This window comes from Nicotiana attenuata, unplaced genomic scaffold, assembly GCF_001879085.1.
Source record: "Nicotiana attenuata strain UT unplaced genomic scaffold, NIATTr2, whole genome shotgun sequence".
Taxonomy (NCBI): Eukaryota; Viridiplantae; Streptophyta; class Magnoliopsida; order Solanales; family Solanaceae; genus Nicotiana; species Nicotiana attenuata.
Genome location: NW_017670731.1, coordinates 382,071 through 401,941, shown reverse-complemented (window position 1 = coordinate 401,941; position 19,871 = coordinate 382,071). Strand labels below are relative to the sequence as shown.

The window sequence follows — 19,871 nt, the reverse complement described above, 5'->3', positions numbered from 1 at the left end:
GTTGAAACTTAGTTTATGTTATGTTACAATTTTACATAAGAGTATTTGTTAATTATTTTGGATTTTGAATTTATGTTATATTTTAGCTTCCATTTTATTTGCTTTAATAGTATTCATTTATTAATTCAGATTGCATGCCACTCATTTTTAAATAAGAATTGATAGATTATTTTTCGTAAAATATTTGATTAAAGTTATGACATTATGTTTATAAATATTAATTATTTTATCAAGTATGCATTCCATGATGTTCTTACAAAATATGTACTTCTAGTTTTTATAATTGATTAAGTAAAATATTATTAATTTGAAAAATATATCTCAATTATTTTTATAATATTAGTTACAAATATATGACTAGCAATTAATATATTTCAAGAAACAATATCTATCTTTAATGTGTGGGATAAAATGGGTATGTTGTTGTTATTTTTGTAATATCTATCTTTAATGTCAAATGTAATATTATTTATAAAAACATATATTTGTTAAATCTTAACTTTTAACTTTTGATAATTAGTTTTATATTTAAAATTTAATCTTACTATGTAATTACTCTTGTGCAACCAAACAGTACACTTGAAATTAAATTGTAATTACATTATGACAAACAAATAGGTCGTCGTAATTAAAATGCTTTCGTTTAGACAAATGGGATGATGAAGAACCTTGTACTTCCGTTAAAATGCTTTCGTTAAATTTAAAAGTAAAAAGGAACAAGAATGTATTTGACAGCAAGTTAACAAGAAAGATTCAACAAATTTAGTGTGCCAAAGCTTCTGTTTAGACAAATGGGATGATGAAGAACCTTGTACTTTTTAGGTTATTTTTAGCCTAGGCACAAAAATGAAATGATCACATTTCTTATGTCTTTATCAAATTTGTTTTCTTTTAGATTTACAATTAGGGTTTTTCAACTGATCATACACACATGTAACTGCAAAGTGGTATATCAATGTCTTGGTTTCAACTAGTAACTTTTTTGTTAATATCACAAGAATAATTCTTTGTTGCTATTTCAAGTTGGACAACAGTAGCAATGGTAGGGCTTAACGTAAAAACTATAATCAAAAGTGTCTTTCGAAACAAAACATTTCATCATCAGTTCAGTAACCACAAAGACATATATTTCCTGAAGCTTTCCACTGAAATTTCAAATTAGTCATTATAACAATATGTAGAAAGAAGATACGAGCGTTTAACACTTAGTGCTTAGCCTCACTGCACAACCAACACACATTTATACAAGCATCAATTGTATCTCTTACTCGAGGGGGTGGATCGAGCAAGACAAGTGTGGATGAACCCATCCAATGACTTATGTTCCTCTACCGTCGTACATCTTCAAGATTCTGAATGTGATGTCCAATAGATCAGCCCGCTGCAATACGTGGGGAAAAAAGGAGGAGAAATTAAAGTTTGGCATCCAAACCACAGCTAGCTTAGAAGGAGTAGCAGCATGATCTGTTTTTTCTTGTGGTGTCTTTGAAGATGCGCTAGCAAACAGGTTTACCAGCAGAGCTACATGACACAACTGAACATAACATATATATGATGTATTCTTTTCATGTACATGGCGGAGATACATCGTTTGTTAGTCTTATATGGGGTAAGAAAAAGAAGTTGAAAGATATTGGGTAAGAGAAGAAAAACTAGACAGCCTACTTTATTCTGATATTCTTGGTAAGACACAGGTCCAAAACCATTTGTTTCTATTTCTGTATCATTATGGCAGAAAAGAAATGTAAACAAAGAGGGAAGGGAGTGTGCGCAAGTCAGAGGGGACAGGTGGAGGAGTGGGTGAACAACTAAAAAAATAGTGCATACAAAATAACCTTTGAGGTACTACGCAATCACCATTTTCCCCATGCCATCTGAAGTTCTAAAATCTAATGTATATATTAAACAAAGTTACCTGATTAAAACAAGCACACATTGCAGAACACCTGCAACTCCTGTCCAAGCTGAAGGACCAGATTTTCCGAGTGCGTCTTGTATCAATAGCCCAACTGATGCTGCCAGAGACACAAAGGATACGACATATGCAATAAAAAGCCACAGCTTCAACCTGCATTGTCAACATTGAAACAGTTGAGCCATCCAATGTGACGTGGGGAAGCAAATAGAATCACAAATCTACATAAAAGAAATAACATGTGCACGTGATAGATCAAAGATAAATGACTATACCTAACAGTAATAACTATCGGGAAAAAGGTTTCTACCAAAATCATGATTCATGCCCAAAAAATTATAGGAGTAACTTCTCTAGGTATACATGCCAAGTTCAAGCTTCATCTACTCCATGAACAAAAGTACATAAACAAATGACATATGATGTCAAAACTGCGGAATTAGATCATTCTTTCTCATAAATGGAACATAAAACCAATTCCCAAGTAAACCTTCAATTTCTTTTTAAAAATTGGCTCATATTACCAGGCAATGCATCTTAAAGTCCACCATGAAAAGGTCCGGCCAGGTAATAAAGAAGAATTCAACTAGAGGGCAAAACTGTTTTTTTGGCGTGAAGGCATAATACTTATTTGTCCCATCACTTTCACAGTTGCATTGACAAAATTGCAATGTACTGAATCCAAACAATGTTCAGACATTAGTAATATCCTTCATTAAGAATATGATAGTTAGACAGTTATGTACCACTAGTAAGGGGCTGAGCCTCAGTCCATATAATTTAGTTTCTTGAAAACTTCGGTTCAATTTTTCATTTCAGTTTTGGTGGTGTAGAGTTGTAAACCAAAATCAAATAGAAATAACAGCAGTGTTGTCAAAGGCGAAAAGCTCTAAACGCGCTCCAGGTCTATTGGGGCTTCAAGCGCAAAGCGCAATTAACTACTTGTTTGTAGGGTTTCAAACTAACATTTTTCGAATTTTGCTCATTATCTCCCAATTATACATGGAAATTGAGGCACTTAAGTTGGAGCTCACCAGGGTTGAGCTAGTACAGGACAGCATTCCAACTTAAGTAGGTCGAGCCAACTCAATTAGACTTCAAGACCAGAGGCACAAACACTTATTCAACCGACCCTCCACCCCCCCCCCCCCCCCGAATAGAAACCAGAAGGCTTCCAGACTAACTTTTTTTGAATTTGCTCATTATCTCCCAAAAATACATGGAAACGGAGTCCCACCCACTTAAGTCTGAGCTCACTAGGGTTGAACTGGTAATCCGGATCGAGGAATATGGATAAGGGGCCTCCTCTCTCACCAACATGCTCTGGTAGAAGGACTATACGGCAAACAAACCATCTCCACTCAACCCCCATCTCCAAGAATCACAAGATGGTTGGGCCTGTCTTTGCCCATATAGCAGTACCAACAAACTTTGGAGCTCCGTAATCTCCCAATCTTGCATGTTCCTTCTAAATGAGAGGTCCCATACTACCCCTCCCCCCCTTCATGCTCCTCGCGAATCTGTTGAACCATCAATTCCTTATGATTTGAAACTCTGAAGACGTGGGGAAAAGAGACCCTCAGAGTATCCTCTCCACACCACTTATGATTCCAAAAGCTAATTCTCCTTCCATCTCCCACCCTGTAAGTGATGTTTCCACTGAAGGCTTCCCAATTCTTCATGACGCTCCTCCACATGCCACACCCGAAAGGTGCTGTGATTGCCTTGGTCCTCCAACCCCCGCCCATGGAATCATACTTTTCTACTATGACCTCCCTCCATAAAGCATGCTCCTCTACCCCGAATCTCCACAGCCACTTCCCCAACAAAGCTCTATTGAATACCCTAAGATCTTTTAATCCAAGTCCACCCCACTTCTTTGGGGAAGCGATTGTTTGACAATTCACTAAATGAAGCTTTCTAGTTCCATCCGCAGCATCCCAAAGAAAATTCCTTTGAAGCCGCTCCAGTTATTCTGTGATGCTCACAACTGCTTGCAACAGGGGCAAGTAATAGGTGGGCATACTCGATAAAGTGCTTTTAATAAGCACCTCCTTACTGCCTTTTGACAAGTACTGTTTCTGCCAGCCTACTAATCTTTTTTCAACCATTTCGATCACTAGATTCCAAACCGTACTATCCTTATGCAAAGCACCCAATGTAAGTCTCCGGTAAGTAGTGGGAAAGGAGCCCACCTTACATCTAAGAACATAAGACAAAGCACCAATATTAGCAACCTCACCCATCGGAAAAATCTCACACTTGTTGAGATTGATTTGAGTCCTGATACTATCTGAAACCACAACAAGACCTGCTTCAGGTAGGTCAACTGATCCATATCAGCATCATAAAAAACCAGGGCATCATCTGCAAAAAGCAAATGAGAGACTCTTCGGGCACTGTGCACCCCAATCGGAGCTGAGAAGCCTCTCAAAAAACCTCCGCCCGCCGCACGATCCATCATTTTACTCAAAGCATCCATCACTAGAATGAATAGCATGGGGGATAGGAGATCACCTTCCCTAAGACCCCCGGAGCTGCCAAAGAAATCACACGGGCTACCATTTACCAGGACAGAGAATCTGACTAAGAAAATGCAGAACTTGATCCATCCCCTCCATCTTTCCCCAAACCCCAAAGTTCAGCATGGTCTTGGTACTATTTTGGGAGATTTGAGTTATGACAGATTATTCTGACCTTAGATCCTTGACCCTTAGCCCTTCATAGGGCTGAAAGTTAGTGCTTTTGTACATAAGTGACAGCCTTCGCAAATTACTCTTCAAAACTCAACCCAGACTCTAATAGTTTTGCACTACGCATAGTGTTGTATGATGAAACTAAGATACGAGGGAGGGCAACGGAAGGATACTCAGAACACTTCCCGGTTGTGATGGAATTGCATCAGGGATCAGCCTTAACCTATTCTTATTTACTGTGGCGATGGACGCATTGATGCGAGATATTCAGAGGGAGGTGCCATGGTGTATGTTATTTGCAGATGATATAGTTTTGATTGATGAGACGAGGTTTGGTCTTAACGAGAGGCTGGAGGTTTGGAGACAGACTCTTGAGTCTAAAAGCTTCAAGTTGAGCAGGACCAAGACAGAGTACTTGGAATGCATGTTCGGCGACATTACCCAGGAAGCGGACATGGATGTGAGGCTAGATACACAAGTCATCCCCAGGAGAAAGAGTTTCAAGTATCTTGGGTCTATAATACAAGGTGATAGGGAGATTGACATGGATGTCACGCATCGGATGAGAGCAGGGTTGATGAAGTGGCGGCTCGCTTCTGATGTCTTGTGTGATAAGAATGTGCCACTGAGACTAAGGGTAAGTTATACAAAGTAGTGGTTAGGCCGACCATGTTATATGGGATAGAGTACTGGCCGGTTAAGAACTCGCATGTACAGAAAATGAAAGTAGCTAAATGAGGATGTTGAGATGGATGTATCGGCATACCAAATTGGATAAGATTAGAAATGAAGTTATTCGGGATAAGGTAGGAGTGGCCCCCTTGGAGGATAAGATGCGAGAGGCGAGGTTGGGATGGTTCGGGCATGTTAAGAGGAGAAACATAGAAGCCCCAGTGAGGAGGTGTGAGAGGTTAACTTGGTGGGTATTGTGAAAATGCACGAGAGAAAAATATATTATTGATATATTTTGTTAAGTGTTTTCCAATAGCCCTATTTATAACTATACACAATACATATTCTACTCCTATTCCATGTGGGACTAGGGTTATTTACATAACTATCTAACACTCCCCCCTCAAGCCGGTGCATACAAATCATATGTACCGAGCTTGTTACATATGTAACTAATACGAGGACCAGTGAGGGACTTGGTGTAAATATCTGCAAGCTGATCATTCGACTTCACAAATTTTGTAGCAATCCTAGGTCAAGGCAGTAGCATGGTACGAGATCAGTCCATTGTTCTCAGTGCAACGTGTGAAATGACTTAGTCAAGAGATCGATTATCTCCTGAGAATATCTTTTCTCTGATGAAGTGATAGTCAATCTCAATGTGTTTAGTTCTCTCATGGAACACTGGATTTTATGCAATATGAAAGGCAACTTGATTATCACACACAAGTTTCATATTGCTGATCTCACCAAATTTCAACTCTTTGAGTAAATGTATGATCCAAACTAGCTCACATGTTGCCACAACCATTGTTCGATATTCTGCTTTTGCACTAGACCTAGCAACTACATTCTGTTTCTTACTCTTCCAAGACACCAAATTACCTCCTACTAAAACACAATATCCATACATAGAATGTCTATCAGAAGATGATCTTGCCCAGTCAGCATCTGAGTATCCAACAATTTGCTCATGGCCTCGATTTTCAAACAATAACCCTTTGCCTAGAGCTGATTTTATATATCGAAGAATGCGGACAACTGCATCCCAGTGACTATCACCGGGAGAATCCATAAACTGACTCACCTCACTCACAGGAAAGGAAATGTCAGGTCTAGTCATTGTGAGTTAATTTAATTTACCAACCAACCGTTTATATCTTGCAGCATCGCTAAGCAGTTCCCCCTGCCCTGGCAGAAGTTTAGAATTCGGATCCATAGGAGTGTCAAAAGGTCTACAGCCTGTCATTCCTGTCTCCTCAAGAATGTTTAAGCCATACTTCGTTGTGAGATCACAATACCTAAGCTAGACCGAGCGACCTCAATACCCAGAAAATACTTTAATCTGCCCAGATCCCTAGTCTGGAAGTGCTGAAAGAGATGTTGCTTCAAATTAGTAATACCATCCTAATCATTGTCGGTAATAACAATATCATCAACACAAACCACCAGATAAATACAGAGATTTGAAGCAGAATGCCGATAAAACACAGAGTGATCAACTTCACTACAAGTCATGCCAAACTCCTGAATAACTGTGCTGAACTTACCAAACTAGGCTCGAGGAGACTGCTTTAGACCATAGAGGGACCGGCACAACCGACATACAATGCCACTAGACTCCCTTTGAGCAACAAAACCAGGTGGTTGCTCTATATAGACCTCATCCTCAAAGTCATCGTGAAGAAAAGCATTCTTAATGTCCAACTGATAGAGAGGCCACTAGCGAATAACAGCCATAGATAGAAAAAGGTGGACTGATGCTATTTTAGTCATGGGAGAGAAAGTATCACTGTAATCGAGCCCAAATATCTGATTATACCCTTTGGCAACAAGATGAGCCATAAGTCGATCAACCTGGCCATCTGGACCAACTTTGACTGTATACACCAAACAGCAACCAACATTCTATTTACACGAAGGAAGAGGAACAAACTCCCAAGTACCACTCGTATGTAAAGCAGATATCTCGTCAATCATAGCCTGTTGGATGAGACAGTGTTTCACCTGTAGACTAAGGGATGGAAACAGAGGACAAAGATGATACAAATGCACAATGGGGTGATGACAGACAATGGTAACTTAAACCAACATAATGGGAATTAGGATTAAGTGTGGACCGTATACCTTTCCGTAGTGCAATCGGTTGACTAAGAGGAGACAAGTCCGCAGTATTAGCAGGGTCAGGTGCAACACGTGAATCAGTTTGGGCTTGATGCTGAGCGTGGACGACGATGATAAGTCAGGAGTGGTGGAACAGTAGAAGGTTGAACTGGACTAGGTGGTGGAACTGGAGTTATAGGTGGTGGAGCTGCAACTGGAGTTGTAGGTGGTAGAGCTGGAGTTGTAAAGGAAGATGAATGGGAGATACTAACTGAATCTCCAAAAGATGGAACTGGTAGCACCTCGGAAATATCTAAGTGATTACCTGGACCTGTGAAGTATAATTGGGTTTCAAAGAAGGTAACATCAGCACACCTAAGGTACCGCTGGAGGTCAGGAAAATAGCATCGATATCCCCTTTGCGTTCTCGAGTAACCTAGAAATACGTACTTAAGAGCACGAGGAGCTAACTTATCTTTTCCTGGAGTAAGATTATGAACAAAACACGTGCTCCCAAAGACACGGGGTGGAAGAGAAAACAAAAGGTAAGTGAGGAAACATGACAGAGAATGGAACTTGATTCTGGATAGCTGAAGATGGCATACGATTAATAAGATAGCAAGATGTAAGAATTGCACCTCCTCCCAAAAAAAAACGCAACGGAACATGAGATTGTACGAGTAGGGTACGGGCAGTTTCAATAAGATGTCTATTCTTTCTTTCATCTACCCCATTTTGCTGAGATGTATACGAACAAGATGTTTGATGAATAATCCCATAAGACTTCATAAACTGCTGAAATGGGATCGACAAAAATCCAAGTGCACCTGGAATAATCATTAATGAAACTGACAAAGTAGCGGAATCCTAAGGTAGAACTGACCCGACTAGGACCCCAAACATCCGAATGGACTAAAGTAAAAGATTACTCTGCTCGATTATCAAGACGTCAAGAGAAATGGGAGCGAGTAAGCTTACCGAGCTGACACGACTCACACTCTAGAGTGGACAAGTGAGATAGACCCGGTACCATTTTCTGAAGTTTTGACAAACTGGGATGTCCCAACCGTTTAAGTAATACATCTGGTGAGTCAGTAACATGATAAGTTGTTGAAGGAAGACAAGATGTGGTTCCATGTGATTTTGCAAGGATAAGGTAATAAAGTCCATTTGATTGACGCCCGATACTAATGATCCGCCATGTACTGCGTTCCGGTATACAAACAAGGTCATCAAAAATAAAACAAAGCACTTATGTGATTTGGCTAAGCGGCTAACAACTATGAGATTAAAAGGACTACCGGGAACATAAAGAACTGAATCTAGAGGTAAGGAAGGAAGTGGACTTGCTTGACCTATTCTAGCTGCCATGGTTTGAGACTCGTTGGCCATTGTGACTGTTGGAAGTAGTGTTATAAATAGCGGTCGACTCAGCGCTAATAGCGTGAGGCGAGGCAGTGTCGCTACAGACCCTCTGTTGCATTGCGTTTCAAAATAGCGCTCGCCTCTGCCTGTGTAGCAAGAGGCGACAGTGTCGCGAGAAGCGGGTGTAGCGTCGCTTTTTTTTATAAAAAAAAGAAAAAGAAAAAGGGCAAAGACTTAACAAAAAGGGTCGCGATTAGGGCTTGACAATAGAGCTTCTTCAACTTCGAACAAAACAACAGAGCTTCATCTGAACTCGCGATTAGGGCTCGCATTTACTGTGGGATCGTCCTCTTCATCTGAAAGCTTGAGGTTTCTGCCAAGTGCCATCTTCTTTTTCATCAAGTTTCTGTCATTGAAAGACCATGTATGCTTCTCTGAGTTTCCTTTCTTTCTTCTTCTTTCTTCTTTCTTCTTTCTCCTTCTCTTCTTCTTTCTATTTTTTTCCTCTGTTTTTTGTCGAAATTTACAGAAACAGAGGTCTGCTTTTGTGCTCTATTTTTCGAGCAAAATAGAGAGGCTCTTCCCTTCCTCTTTCTTCTTCTTTTGGCAAAATAACAGAGGCTGCTTCTTCTCCTAACAAACGCTCTGTTTTTTTTCGGGCCCTGTTTTGTTTGCCCTTTTTTCAATTATTGACTTAAAGTCTTATAGAGTAGAATTAATTGCATATTGACTTGGTAATTTTTTCTATAAAACAGCGTTGAAATGGCGTCATCTGATAGTAATAAACGAAATGATATAGCTTGGAATTATGCTATACAAGGCTCATCAAGATCCGCAACTAAATGTGTGTTTTGTGAAAAAACATATCATGGTGGGATAACTCGTCACAAGCAACATTTGATAGGTGGATTTAAAAATGTAGTACAATGTCCCGTTTGTCCGTCCGAGGTTAGGGAAGAAGTAAAAGCATTTGTTGATAAGAAAAATGTGACAAGAACTCAAATGAATTTTGAAGCATCGGTGAATCTAATTGATGAAGATGATGAAATGGATGAAGAAGGTGAAATGGGACCTTCCCCCCCCCCCCCTCCAAAAACTCATAAGATATCTTCAAATAGTTCTAGTGGGTTATCCACGGCATGTACGGTGACAAAAGGTCCTCTCAATCTTTATTTCTCGGCAAAACAACAAGAAAAGAAAAAAGGTGATGAAGGTTCAGGTTTAGAAGCCAAGAAGATATTGAGGGATCGCGCAGTAAGTGCCTTTGCAGCATGGATGTACGATGCGGGGCTTCCTTTCAACTGTGTTAACTACAAAACTTTTGATAAATTCATTGAAGCCGTAGGACAATATGGCCTAGGATGAAGCCTCCTAGCTATCTGAAGTTAGAGTAACTCATCTTAAAAAAGAGGTGAAGAAGATGGACCAAATTATATAGGAGCATAAAGTGGAATGGAACAAGTTTGGACGTTCCATTATGATGGATAAATGGACAACACGGAATGGAAAAATAATCATAAATGTGTTGGTGAACTCTCCAAGAGGGAGTATTTTTCTTGAATCTTACGATGCTAGCAACTCTTCTACGGATGGAAGCAAAATGTTCAGCTTGTTTAGAAAGACAATTGATAAAATTGGAAAGAAAAATGTTGTACAAGTTGTTACCGATAATGCTAGTTAGAATGTTAGTGCGGGTAAGATGATGGAAGCTATGTATCCACACATTTATCGGACTCCATGTGCTGCCCACTGTATCAACTTGATGTTTGGTGACATATTCAAGGAAAACCCATATGCTTCAGGTAACTTTAATATAGTTATCTTCAAAGCTTTAACTTTATTTATACTTATGTCCTATTAAGTATTAACTATAAAATTGTTATTTTTACTTTACAGTTTTCACTAAGGCGGTCAAGGGTATATTCTTACATCAGTCAGAGGCCGTTGTTGTTGAATTTGATGAGGAAATTCACAAATGAAAGAAATTTGGTGAGACCGACCAAGACTAGATTTGCAACGGCTTTCTTAACTTTGCATAGTTTTTACTTGCAAAAGAAAAACTTGAGAAGCTAGTTCTTTCAAATGAATGGAAAGATAATAGATATGCAAAGGAAGCTGCGGGGAAAGAAACTGCCAAAGTTCTTATTTCTCCATCATTCTGGAACAATGATAAAAAAAAAAAAGCGAGCGCTTCCTCGCTTTAAGCGAGAAGGGAAGCGGAGCGGAAGGGTCAGCACTTCTGCCATTAAAAGCGACTCTGGTACGAAAAAGCGACCGTTTCTCTGTAAAAAGCGAGCGAAGCGGACACTTTTTTAATTAAAATACCCAAAGCCCTATTTAATTAAAAACTTGTATTCTGTTTTAGTCTGGACTCTGGACTTCTTCAGCAGCGAGAAACTAGGGTTCTTCAAACAACAACAGCGATTTCTTCCTCTCTTCTTCATTAACTTCAAGCAGCGATTTTTCTTCTTCAAACTAGGGTTCTTCTTCTTCTTCTTCAACAGTACAAAAGCACTTTCAGCAGGTATGTTCTGCACTTTTTATTTTCATTCTTCTTCTTCTTCTTCTTCTTTTCTTTTTCCTTTTCTTTCTAAACATCCAAAAAGCGCCGAAATGCTAGCAAATTTTTTTCAGAAGAATTCTGCCCAGTTTTTCCAGTTTCTGCCCAATTATTATATCTTTTATTCTTAGTTCTTATTGCCTTTCTTATGTGTTATGTAGTTGTTCTTTTAATGGCGCCAAAAGAAGATAGAAAAGACCCGGCTTGGGCTTACTCTGCAAGAGTTAACGAGACCAACAAGATGGCCATTAGATGTCTTTTTTGTGATAAGATTACAAATGGAGGAATCTATCGTCAAAAAGCGCATCTAATCGGTGGTGATCCAAATGTCGCATCTTGTCCTAAAGTTCCGGGGCATGTGAAGGAAGAATTGAAAGCATACCTTCAAAAAAAGAAAGAGTTAAAGACTCAAATGATTCATGAACAAGAACTTTATAATCTTGATGATGATGATGAAACAAAAGAAGGTGACGATGCTTCGTCGCTTCCACCAAAATCACAAAAACGGGGAAGGATGCTTCCACCAATGTCTTCTAGTTGTGGATCTACTGGCAAGACCAAAGGTCCTATGGATTGTTACTTCCCGCAAAAATCTGGAGATAAGGGAGGAAAAAGTGGTGATCCTCAAGTTAATGCCAAAGCGATTTTGAGGGACCGTGCAGTTACCTGCTTTGCCCGGTGGATGTATGATGCAGGTCTTCCTTTTAATTGTGTTAATTATACTAACACTTTTGCTGCTTTTATTGAGGCCGTAGGCCAATATGGTCCAGGAATGAAGCCTCCAACTTATTATGAAGTTAGAGGGCCATATCTAAAAAAAAAGGTGGCAGAGGTGAACAAAATCGTGGAGGAGCACAAAGTAGAATGGAACAAGTTTGGTTGTTCCATTATGATGGATAAGTGGACGGCGAGAAATGGAAAAATGATCATCAATATCTTAGTGAATTCTCCTAAGGGAAGCCTGTTTCTTGAGTCCGTTGATGCAAGCGACTCTTCGACTGATTCAACCAAAATGTACTCCTTGTTCAAGAGTACAATAGACTCTATTGGAGCAGAAAATGTTGTTCAAGTTGTCACGGACAACGCCAGTGAAAATGTTAAAGCTGGTGATTTGATGTCTGTTGGGTACCCGCATATCTATTGGACTCCGTGTGCAGCACATTCCATTAATTTGATCTTCGGTGATATTTTCAAGGAAAGACCCTTTAGTACTGTCTTTAATCAGGCAATTAGAGTGCATTCCTATATTGTTCAAAGGCCTTTGTTATTGAACATGATGAAGAGATTCACTAAACAAAGAAGTTTGGTGAAACCTGAAAGACAAGATTTGGTACTGCTTTCTTGACTTTGCATAGGATGTATGAGCAAAAACGCAATTTGAAGAAGTTGTTTGTTTTAGATGAGTACACTAGCAGTGCCTATGGAAGGGAAGCTCAAGGGAGAGAATCTGCAGATATTATACTTTCTCCTTCATTCTGGAACAATGTGGTTCATGCATTGAAGATTGGTGGTCCTTTAGTTAAAGTGCTTCGTTTGGTGGATGGGGAGCAAAGGCCACCAATGGACTACCTGTACGAAGCAATTGATAGGGCAAAGGAGGCTATTCAAGCCTCTTTTAGTGATCAAAGAACATACAAATGAGTCTTTGAGATCATAGATAAAAGGTGGGATAGTAAGCTTCATAGTCCTTTGCATGCAGCTGGACTTGTTTTGAACCCGGAACTGTTTTATGACAATGAAGAGAGGATTCTAGGAGATGAACCTTTGTCGAATGGATACTATGAATGTATTGAGAAGTCGATACCTGAAGAATCCGTGCAAGATAAAATCACAGAGCAATTTAGTATTTATAGGAATGCTGAGCAACTTTTTGGAAAAAACATGGCCATTAGACAAAGAAAGACGAAGTCACCAGGTGAGCGAGTGCTTATATGTTGTTTTATAGTTAATAAGTTATTTCTTTATCAATATTATGTTTTGAAAATTTGTTCTACTTCTACAGTTGAATGGTGGAAGCAATATGGTCATTCCACTCCAGATTTACAAAAGTTTGCCATCAAGGTTCTAAGTCTAACATTAGCTCATCCGGGTGTGAAAGGAATTGAAGCGTGTTTGAGCATGTAAGAACTAATAAGAAAGATTTAGTATATTGAGATAATAAAATTATATCTCTATTGTGCTTATCTTACTAATGACTTATTATTTGCAGATTCATACCAAAAAGAGGAACAAACTAACCTTGAAGCGTCTCAATGATCTAGTCTTCATTAAGTACAATTGAACATTGAGGCGTCGTTACAACGCTCGCAGTGTAATTTATCCAATTAGTTTGGACAACATCGATGATGCTAATGAATGGCTAACTGGAGTCTCGGAAGATCATGGAGATGAAGAAGTATTTGAGGATACTTCTGATTTCACTTGGGGTGATGTTGCGGAGGCGCGTGGAATTGGGGAGAGGATTTATGGTTTGAGGGGGAGTACCTCAACTTCAAGTTCACAGAGGAAGGAAAACAGGCAGCTACTTTGTCCCTAGTTGATGAAGAAGATGAAGTTGAAGAAGATGACGAGCAATATAATAATGATAGTGGAATACAAGAATTTGACAATCTTGTAGAAGAATAGGATGCTCATTTTGTGCTTTAATTGATGGTACTCTTTAGTTTTTTAATTGAAGTATTGAACATTTGCTTACAATTACATGTGTTGTCTATGCAGTATTTATTTTAATTTTTTTTTAAATTCTGCTTCACTTAAAAAAAGTGAGCGCTTCGCTTCTCGCTTGTCGCTTTTCGTGAAATGGGATTGTCGTTTTTCCTCGCTTCACGCTCTTCACAACACTGTTCTGGGATTGCGTCGTTCGGGCTCTTAAAGTTGGTGTATGGTGGATGGGGAGAGAAAACCACCAATGGGCTATCTTTATGAAGCTATGGATAGAGCCAAAGAGAGTACTGCAGCGCCATTTGAAGGAGATGTTAGGAAATATGAGAAAGTTTTTTAGATAATTGATACCAGGTGGGGGAATCAACTCCATCGACCTTTGCATGCAGCAGGCCATCTTCTGAACCCGGGATTATTTTACAAGAACACTAGAGATGAAACTTTGGCTTCAGAGGTGTGGATTCGATACCATGCATGTCTTGAGAAGTTGGTCCCTAATTCAGCGACGATAGATCAAATAGGGGAGGAGTTTGGTAGGTACTCACAAGCATAGGGCCTATTTGGTTTATAGGCGGCCATTAGAGCCAGAGACATAAGGTCGCCAGGTAACTAACTTTAATATATATATATATCCTTATAACTTAATTTAATTTATTTGATTTATACTTATTAACGTTCAAAATATTTTTCTATAGTTGAATGGTGGAAGCAATTTGGACATCGAACTCCAAACTTGCAAAAGTTTGCCATCAAAGTACTAAGCCTAACTTGTAGTGCATTTGGATACGAGAGAAATTGGAGCGTATTTGAGCATGTAAGAAGTAGATTTATTATATCAATGTATTCGATATTGTATTATTATTAGTATCTATTAATCTAAATAACTTATGCGCATATTCACTCCAAGAAAAGGAATAGACTTGAGCTATCGCGTCTCAATGATCTAGTGTATATTAAATACAATAGAACATTGAGGCGACGTTATGAAGCTCGCGATACCATTGATCCAATTTTGTTGGACAACATTGACAGGCAAATGAATGGTTAACTGGAGCCCCCCAAAATCATGAAGATGAACAAGTGTATGAAGGAGATGATCTTGATTGGGGTACTGTTTCTATGGCGGGTGGAGTTGAGGAGAATATCTATGGTCTTAGAGGGAGTTCTTCAAGTTACAAGGGAAAGGGAGTAGCAAGTTCAAGCCGGTCCCTAATTGATGAAGACTCCGAGGATGAAGAAGATGATAGCCAATATAATGCTAACATTCATGAAGTTGTAGAATTTGAAAATCTTGAAGAAGAATAGATGTTGCTTGTTTTAGATTATTAGCCTTTAGTTTATGAATCTACTATGAGTCTATGACTATCTATTGAGTCTTTAATTTTTGAATGATATATATATATTAATATATTATTGTTATTGAGTTTTTAGTTATATGTATATAATATTTTATGTTTTTGTATAAATTGTCGCTTCACATCAAAAAGGCGAGCGCTTCGCTGCGCGCCTCTCACCTCAATAAAGCGGGCCCTCGTCGCTATTTGTCACCGCACGCTATCCAAAACACTGGTTGGAAGAGATTGAGAATATGAAATAGTAGTGAAAAGATATTTGTACCATAAATATGATCATCTGCACCTGAATCAATGACCCAAGACTCGAAAGATGAAGATTGGGAGACACAAGTCACACGGTTACCTGTTTGAACAACGGAAGCTATCTCTAAAGATCTATGTTTACATGCTTTGTACTGAAGGAACTCAATATAATCCGATAGAGAAACCATCCAACTATTCATAGTATAGGACCCCATTTTGCTACAACCGATTTCTCAAATTCTTGACTACAAGCTGTATGGTTAACCTTGGAATGCCAAATCAGAACACCTTTTTTTTTTGGGGGGGGGGGGGGCTAGGGGGGCACTGTTCACTCGCCAAAAAATAAAAAGGTTGCCGGAATTTGGTGAAACTTGAATGGACAAATCCAAAATAACCTCCTGAGTAATCTGTCCAAAAGAAGCTTAGTCGGAAAAATCACTATAGCTGCCAAAAGGTCAGTATAGTTGCCGGAAAATCCTCAAAGTGATCGGAATAAAAAGAAAAAGGTACGGGTAGGCTCGGAATTAGTGGACGACCAAACTTTCCTGAAGGAGCTGTGTCAAAAAATGGCCGAAAAAGGCTGCTCTCGACGACCCGTGAACTCACGCGCACGCCAGGACCCTGGCTTTTTCCGACGTGTGAAGGGGCTTCTGTCGGAGAGGCCGACTGGGGTTTGGTCTCCAGACTATGGTGGACCTTGTGGTGGTGTTGGTTTTCGCACAACACCGTCAGATATGAAGGTTGACGCGGACAGCCACTTAGGTCACCGAATAATTGCACGGTGACTGAGTTCTTTCTTCCCGGATGTCGCTGGAATAACGCACAACGATCTTTTCCCACCGATGCTCTGATAACATGTGAGAATGCACGGAAGAAAATAAATTATTGACATTTTCTGTTAAGAATTTTACAATAGCCCTATTTATAACTATACACAATACATATTCTACTCTTATTCCATGTGGAAATAGAACTATTTACATAACTATCTAACGGGTATGAGGAGGTGTCGAGGTAGGCCAAAGAAGTCTTGGAGAAAGGTGATTAGGCGGGATACGGTGCAACTGGAGCTTACTGAAGACATGACTCTTGATAGGAGGTTGTGGAGGTCCAGGATTAGATAGGAGGTTAGTAGGTAGTCAGTGTCTCCATTTGTCTTCCTCAGTTCGTTAGCATTGGTGTTAGTTTGTTATCCATTTATTCTTAGACTGCTACTAATACCGTTTATTTGCTACCTTGGTTTCAATCCTCTTTATCTTATTGTTGTTTATACTTGTTCCCATTGCTTCTTTGTACCTTTTCTTTAGCCGAGGGTCTTCCGGAAACAGTCTCTCTACCTTCTAGGGTAGGGGTAGGCTGCGTACATCTCAACCTCCCAATACCTCACTTGTGGGAATTCTCTGAGTTTGTTATTGTTGTTGTATAGTCTTGAAATTTTGCTAGAAACTTGAGCTTGAAGGCTCAACTTGACTCCTTTGCTACTTTACATATCAAAAATCAAGCTTACTTAGCTTTAACACTAACTTGGGCGCTCTAGTGCTAGTGAAGAAACTCTCTAATAACGACACTCAAAGGTGTGGTCCAGTTGGTCAATGAAGTGGGCTGAGAAGTCTCACGTTCAAATCCTAGCAGCAGGAAGAAAACACTAGGTGATTTCCTCGCATCTGTTCAAAACTTAGTGGATAGGTGCTGGTGGGAGCTATAACATACCCCGTGGAATCAGTCGATGTGCAAGCAAGCTGGTCCGAACACCAAGGTTATCAAAATGAACTCTCCAATAACGCTGCCTAATGCACTTTCCAACTCCTCAACATGTTCAACACACCACCCGTCGAGCTCAATTTGGACAAAACATTTTCTTAAATTTGGGGCTCAGCCTTTGGCGAGCCCCACTTTATACACATGGACTACGATTTCATATTGCACTTGATTGAGTTCATTAGACCGTTGTTGTGTAATTAAACTATTGGGGATTCACATTTAGTAATCTTGAATAGTGAATTACTTTTTGTTTCTATCTCAGGCAAAACGAATCAAAACAAGGCATACATATCATTGTCAAGGAAGCTAGATGGTTCCATATCCAAGCTAATGAAAGGTCAATTCACAAAAAAGGGTTGATCTTTGAACAAAATTTAGGCCAATCCCCAACAGATAAAACTGAATATATTCACATAAAGAGAACATAGAGTGTATTATTCATACCTCCACTCGCCTTCATCATAAGGAGAGTAGTCAATGTCCTCTTTCCTTACGCAATTAAACATCAAAGCAGCCAAAGACGCGAATATACCTACAAATATCCCAAATAACAAAGAAATTGAAGAGCACAAGAAGAACCTTAAGCAAAACCCCTATATCCAGAACCAAGAAAAATCAAGAATCACATGCAAGAAACTTAGATATCAAGAACCCAGAAAAATTCAACAATCTTACGCCAAAACCCATATCTTAAGAACCCAGAAAAATCAAGAATCTTAGGAAAACCCCATATAACAAGAATCAAGAAAATCAAGAATTGTAGGGAAAATATGATATGAGAGATAGGGGTGAAATACCTGGGAGATAATGAAGGAAAGAGACTTTGACGGAGCTACAAACGACGGCATCAACCCAGAACCACCAACCGGCGCCGAAGACAGCGCCGGACACCCCAGGTCCAAATATTGCCCATAGCTCTGGAAAATCCATTTGGATCACCTTTTCTTTACCCAAAAACCTGATGAAAAAGTAAAAATCCTTCAAAATTGATGAGAGTTCTCAGTGCAAAGAGAAAAGTTTCTTCAGAATTGTGGGGGTGTGATTGTGTGCTGTCTTCGTCAGTTGGTCTACAATGTCACTCTTCGAGTTGTATCTTTTCTTAAAAAAAAAAATAGATATTCTTTCCAGTAGTTGTCAATTTAAAAAACAAATATTCAATGTTAAGAAGTTAATCAAAAAGATGAGGAAAATAAAAATTTAAGCATTAAGCTCTACATAAAATCATACAATGTTTATTAGAGGAGTTAAATTAAATAATCCTTGCGAAACTAATATTTGTTGAACCCTGGAGAAGGGCGAAGGGCCTAAATTATCCTCAAGTATGCGATCTAGTATAATATTGGCCTCCGTTCACCAATCGGACTAAAAATATCCGCACATTAATTTATTGGCTCAAGTTTGCCTTTATTTCTAACGGTCCCCTTATGGTCGAGTGAATTTTTAGCACGATAGATAGATAGAAGGAAATATTGTACCAAATTTCATAGTTCAAAGGTATTTAGAGGTATTTTAGGCCCTTCTCTGTTCTATATTTGATCACATTATCGTTGCATTCCAATATATATTCCAATTTAATTGTTGATTGGTTTATGGACCTTAATTGGAGAAAAGTTGGTATAACAAAAATAAGAAAGAAACTTACATATATATATACTCTTCAACATCATTATTTCCTCTATAAGAAGTTTAGTGGAGCATTGTAAATACGGATATCAAGGGGAATACATATTTAGTTAAAATTTATTTATTTAAAAAAGGAAAAGGTCCAACTTTACGCGTATACTTTCGAATATTGTCTACATATAATCACCGTTATACTATTCGACAAATTTACCCTATCGTTATACTATCCAACCAAATTTACCTCTACCAACAGCAAACTTTAAAAATCACCCCCCAGTCCGTCATGTGACCTAGAATACTCTTTTTTTTTATCCATTATTTTTAAAATAGTTGGCATTTAAATGCTTTCTTAATTGGAGAAAAGAAATAAGTCAAAGAAATATTAAAATAATGTAGTGATTAGTAATAAAGTATAGTAAATTGAAGAATCTAAATTAGGTAACTTGTCTAAACTCCAAAAGTATTTACAACACCCCAGCTATAATGAATTCGTTGCACCAAAGGTTTGGAGACTTTGCAAGTATTAGTGATTAAAGTTAATGACCTTGAAGATTTTGCATTGTCGAATTCAATTTTGCTTTAGTCAAATGCCTACGCATTGTGAACTCTTCAGTTAGTTGACCGAACTCTATACTAACCAGATAATTATAAAATATATTCGAATACACATGTACATACATGATGAGTAGCAACATATAATACACAATAAATAGACCTACTGAATTCTGCGGTGTGTATATGATTGAAAAATTATAAAAAAATTTAAACTAATTTCAAACCCATTATCACAAAAAGAGAAGTGGCTGCAATGCTAACTAAAAATATCCATAAATAATTTGTGTAGTTTAGTACCTTTAGCATTCACGTCAATAGTATTTTCTAAAAATAGTGGATCAAGAAGAAGAATAAGTGATTTA

General features: G+C 38.6%; 1 protein-coding gene across 1 annotated transcript; it reads right to left on the bottom strand.

The window, feature by feature from the left end:
* Nucleotides 1-1,042: 1,042 nt before the first annotated feature.
* LOC109242767 (transmembrane protein 50 homolog) lies at nucleotides 1,043-18,434 on the bottom strand. The gene is made up of 4 exons (XM_019409615.1): nucleotides 18,129-18,434; nucleotides 17,776-17,863; nucleotides 1,916-2,068; nucleotides 1,043-1,381 (listed from the first exon to the last, which is right to left on the bottom strand). The coding sequence occupies exons 1-4, from the start codon at nucleotides 18,259-18,261 to the stop codon at nucleotides 1,345-1,347; spliced, it is 411 nt and encodes a 136-aa protein (XP_019265160.1). The 5' UTR covers nucleotides 18,262-18,434; the 3' UTR covers nucleotides 1,043-1,344.
* Between the last annotated feature and the right edge of the window lie 1,437 nt (nucleotides 18,435-19,871).

Excerpts from the sequence above, each read along its gene's own strand:
- LOC109242767 (XM_019409615.1), bottom strand. The coding sequence starts at position 18,261 with ATGGATTTTCCAGAGCTATGGGCAATATTTGGACCTGGGGTGTCCGGC. Across the intron at positions 17,864-18,128 it reads TTTCCTTCATTATCTCCCAG|GTATATTCGCGTCTTTGGCT; the intron begins GTATTTCACCCC and ends GGATATTTGTAG. Across the intron at positions 2,069-17,775 it reads TATGATGAAGGCGAGTGGAG|GTTGAAGCTGTGGCTTTTTA; the intron begins GTATGAATAATA and ends TTGACAATGCAG.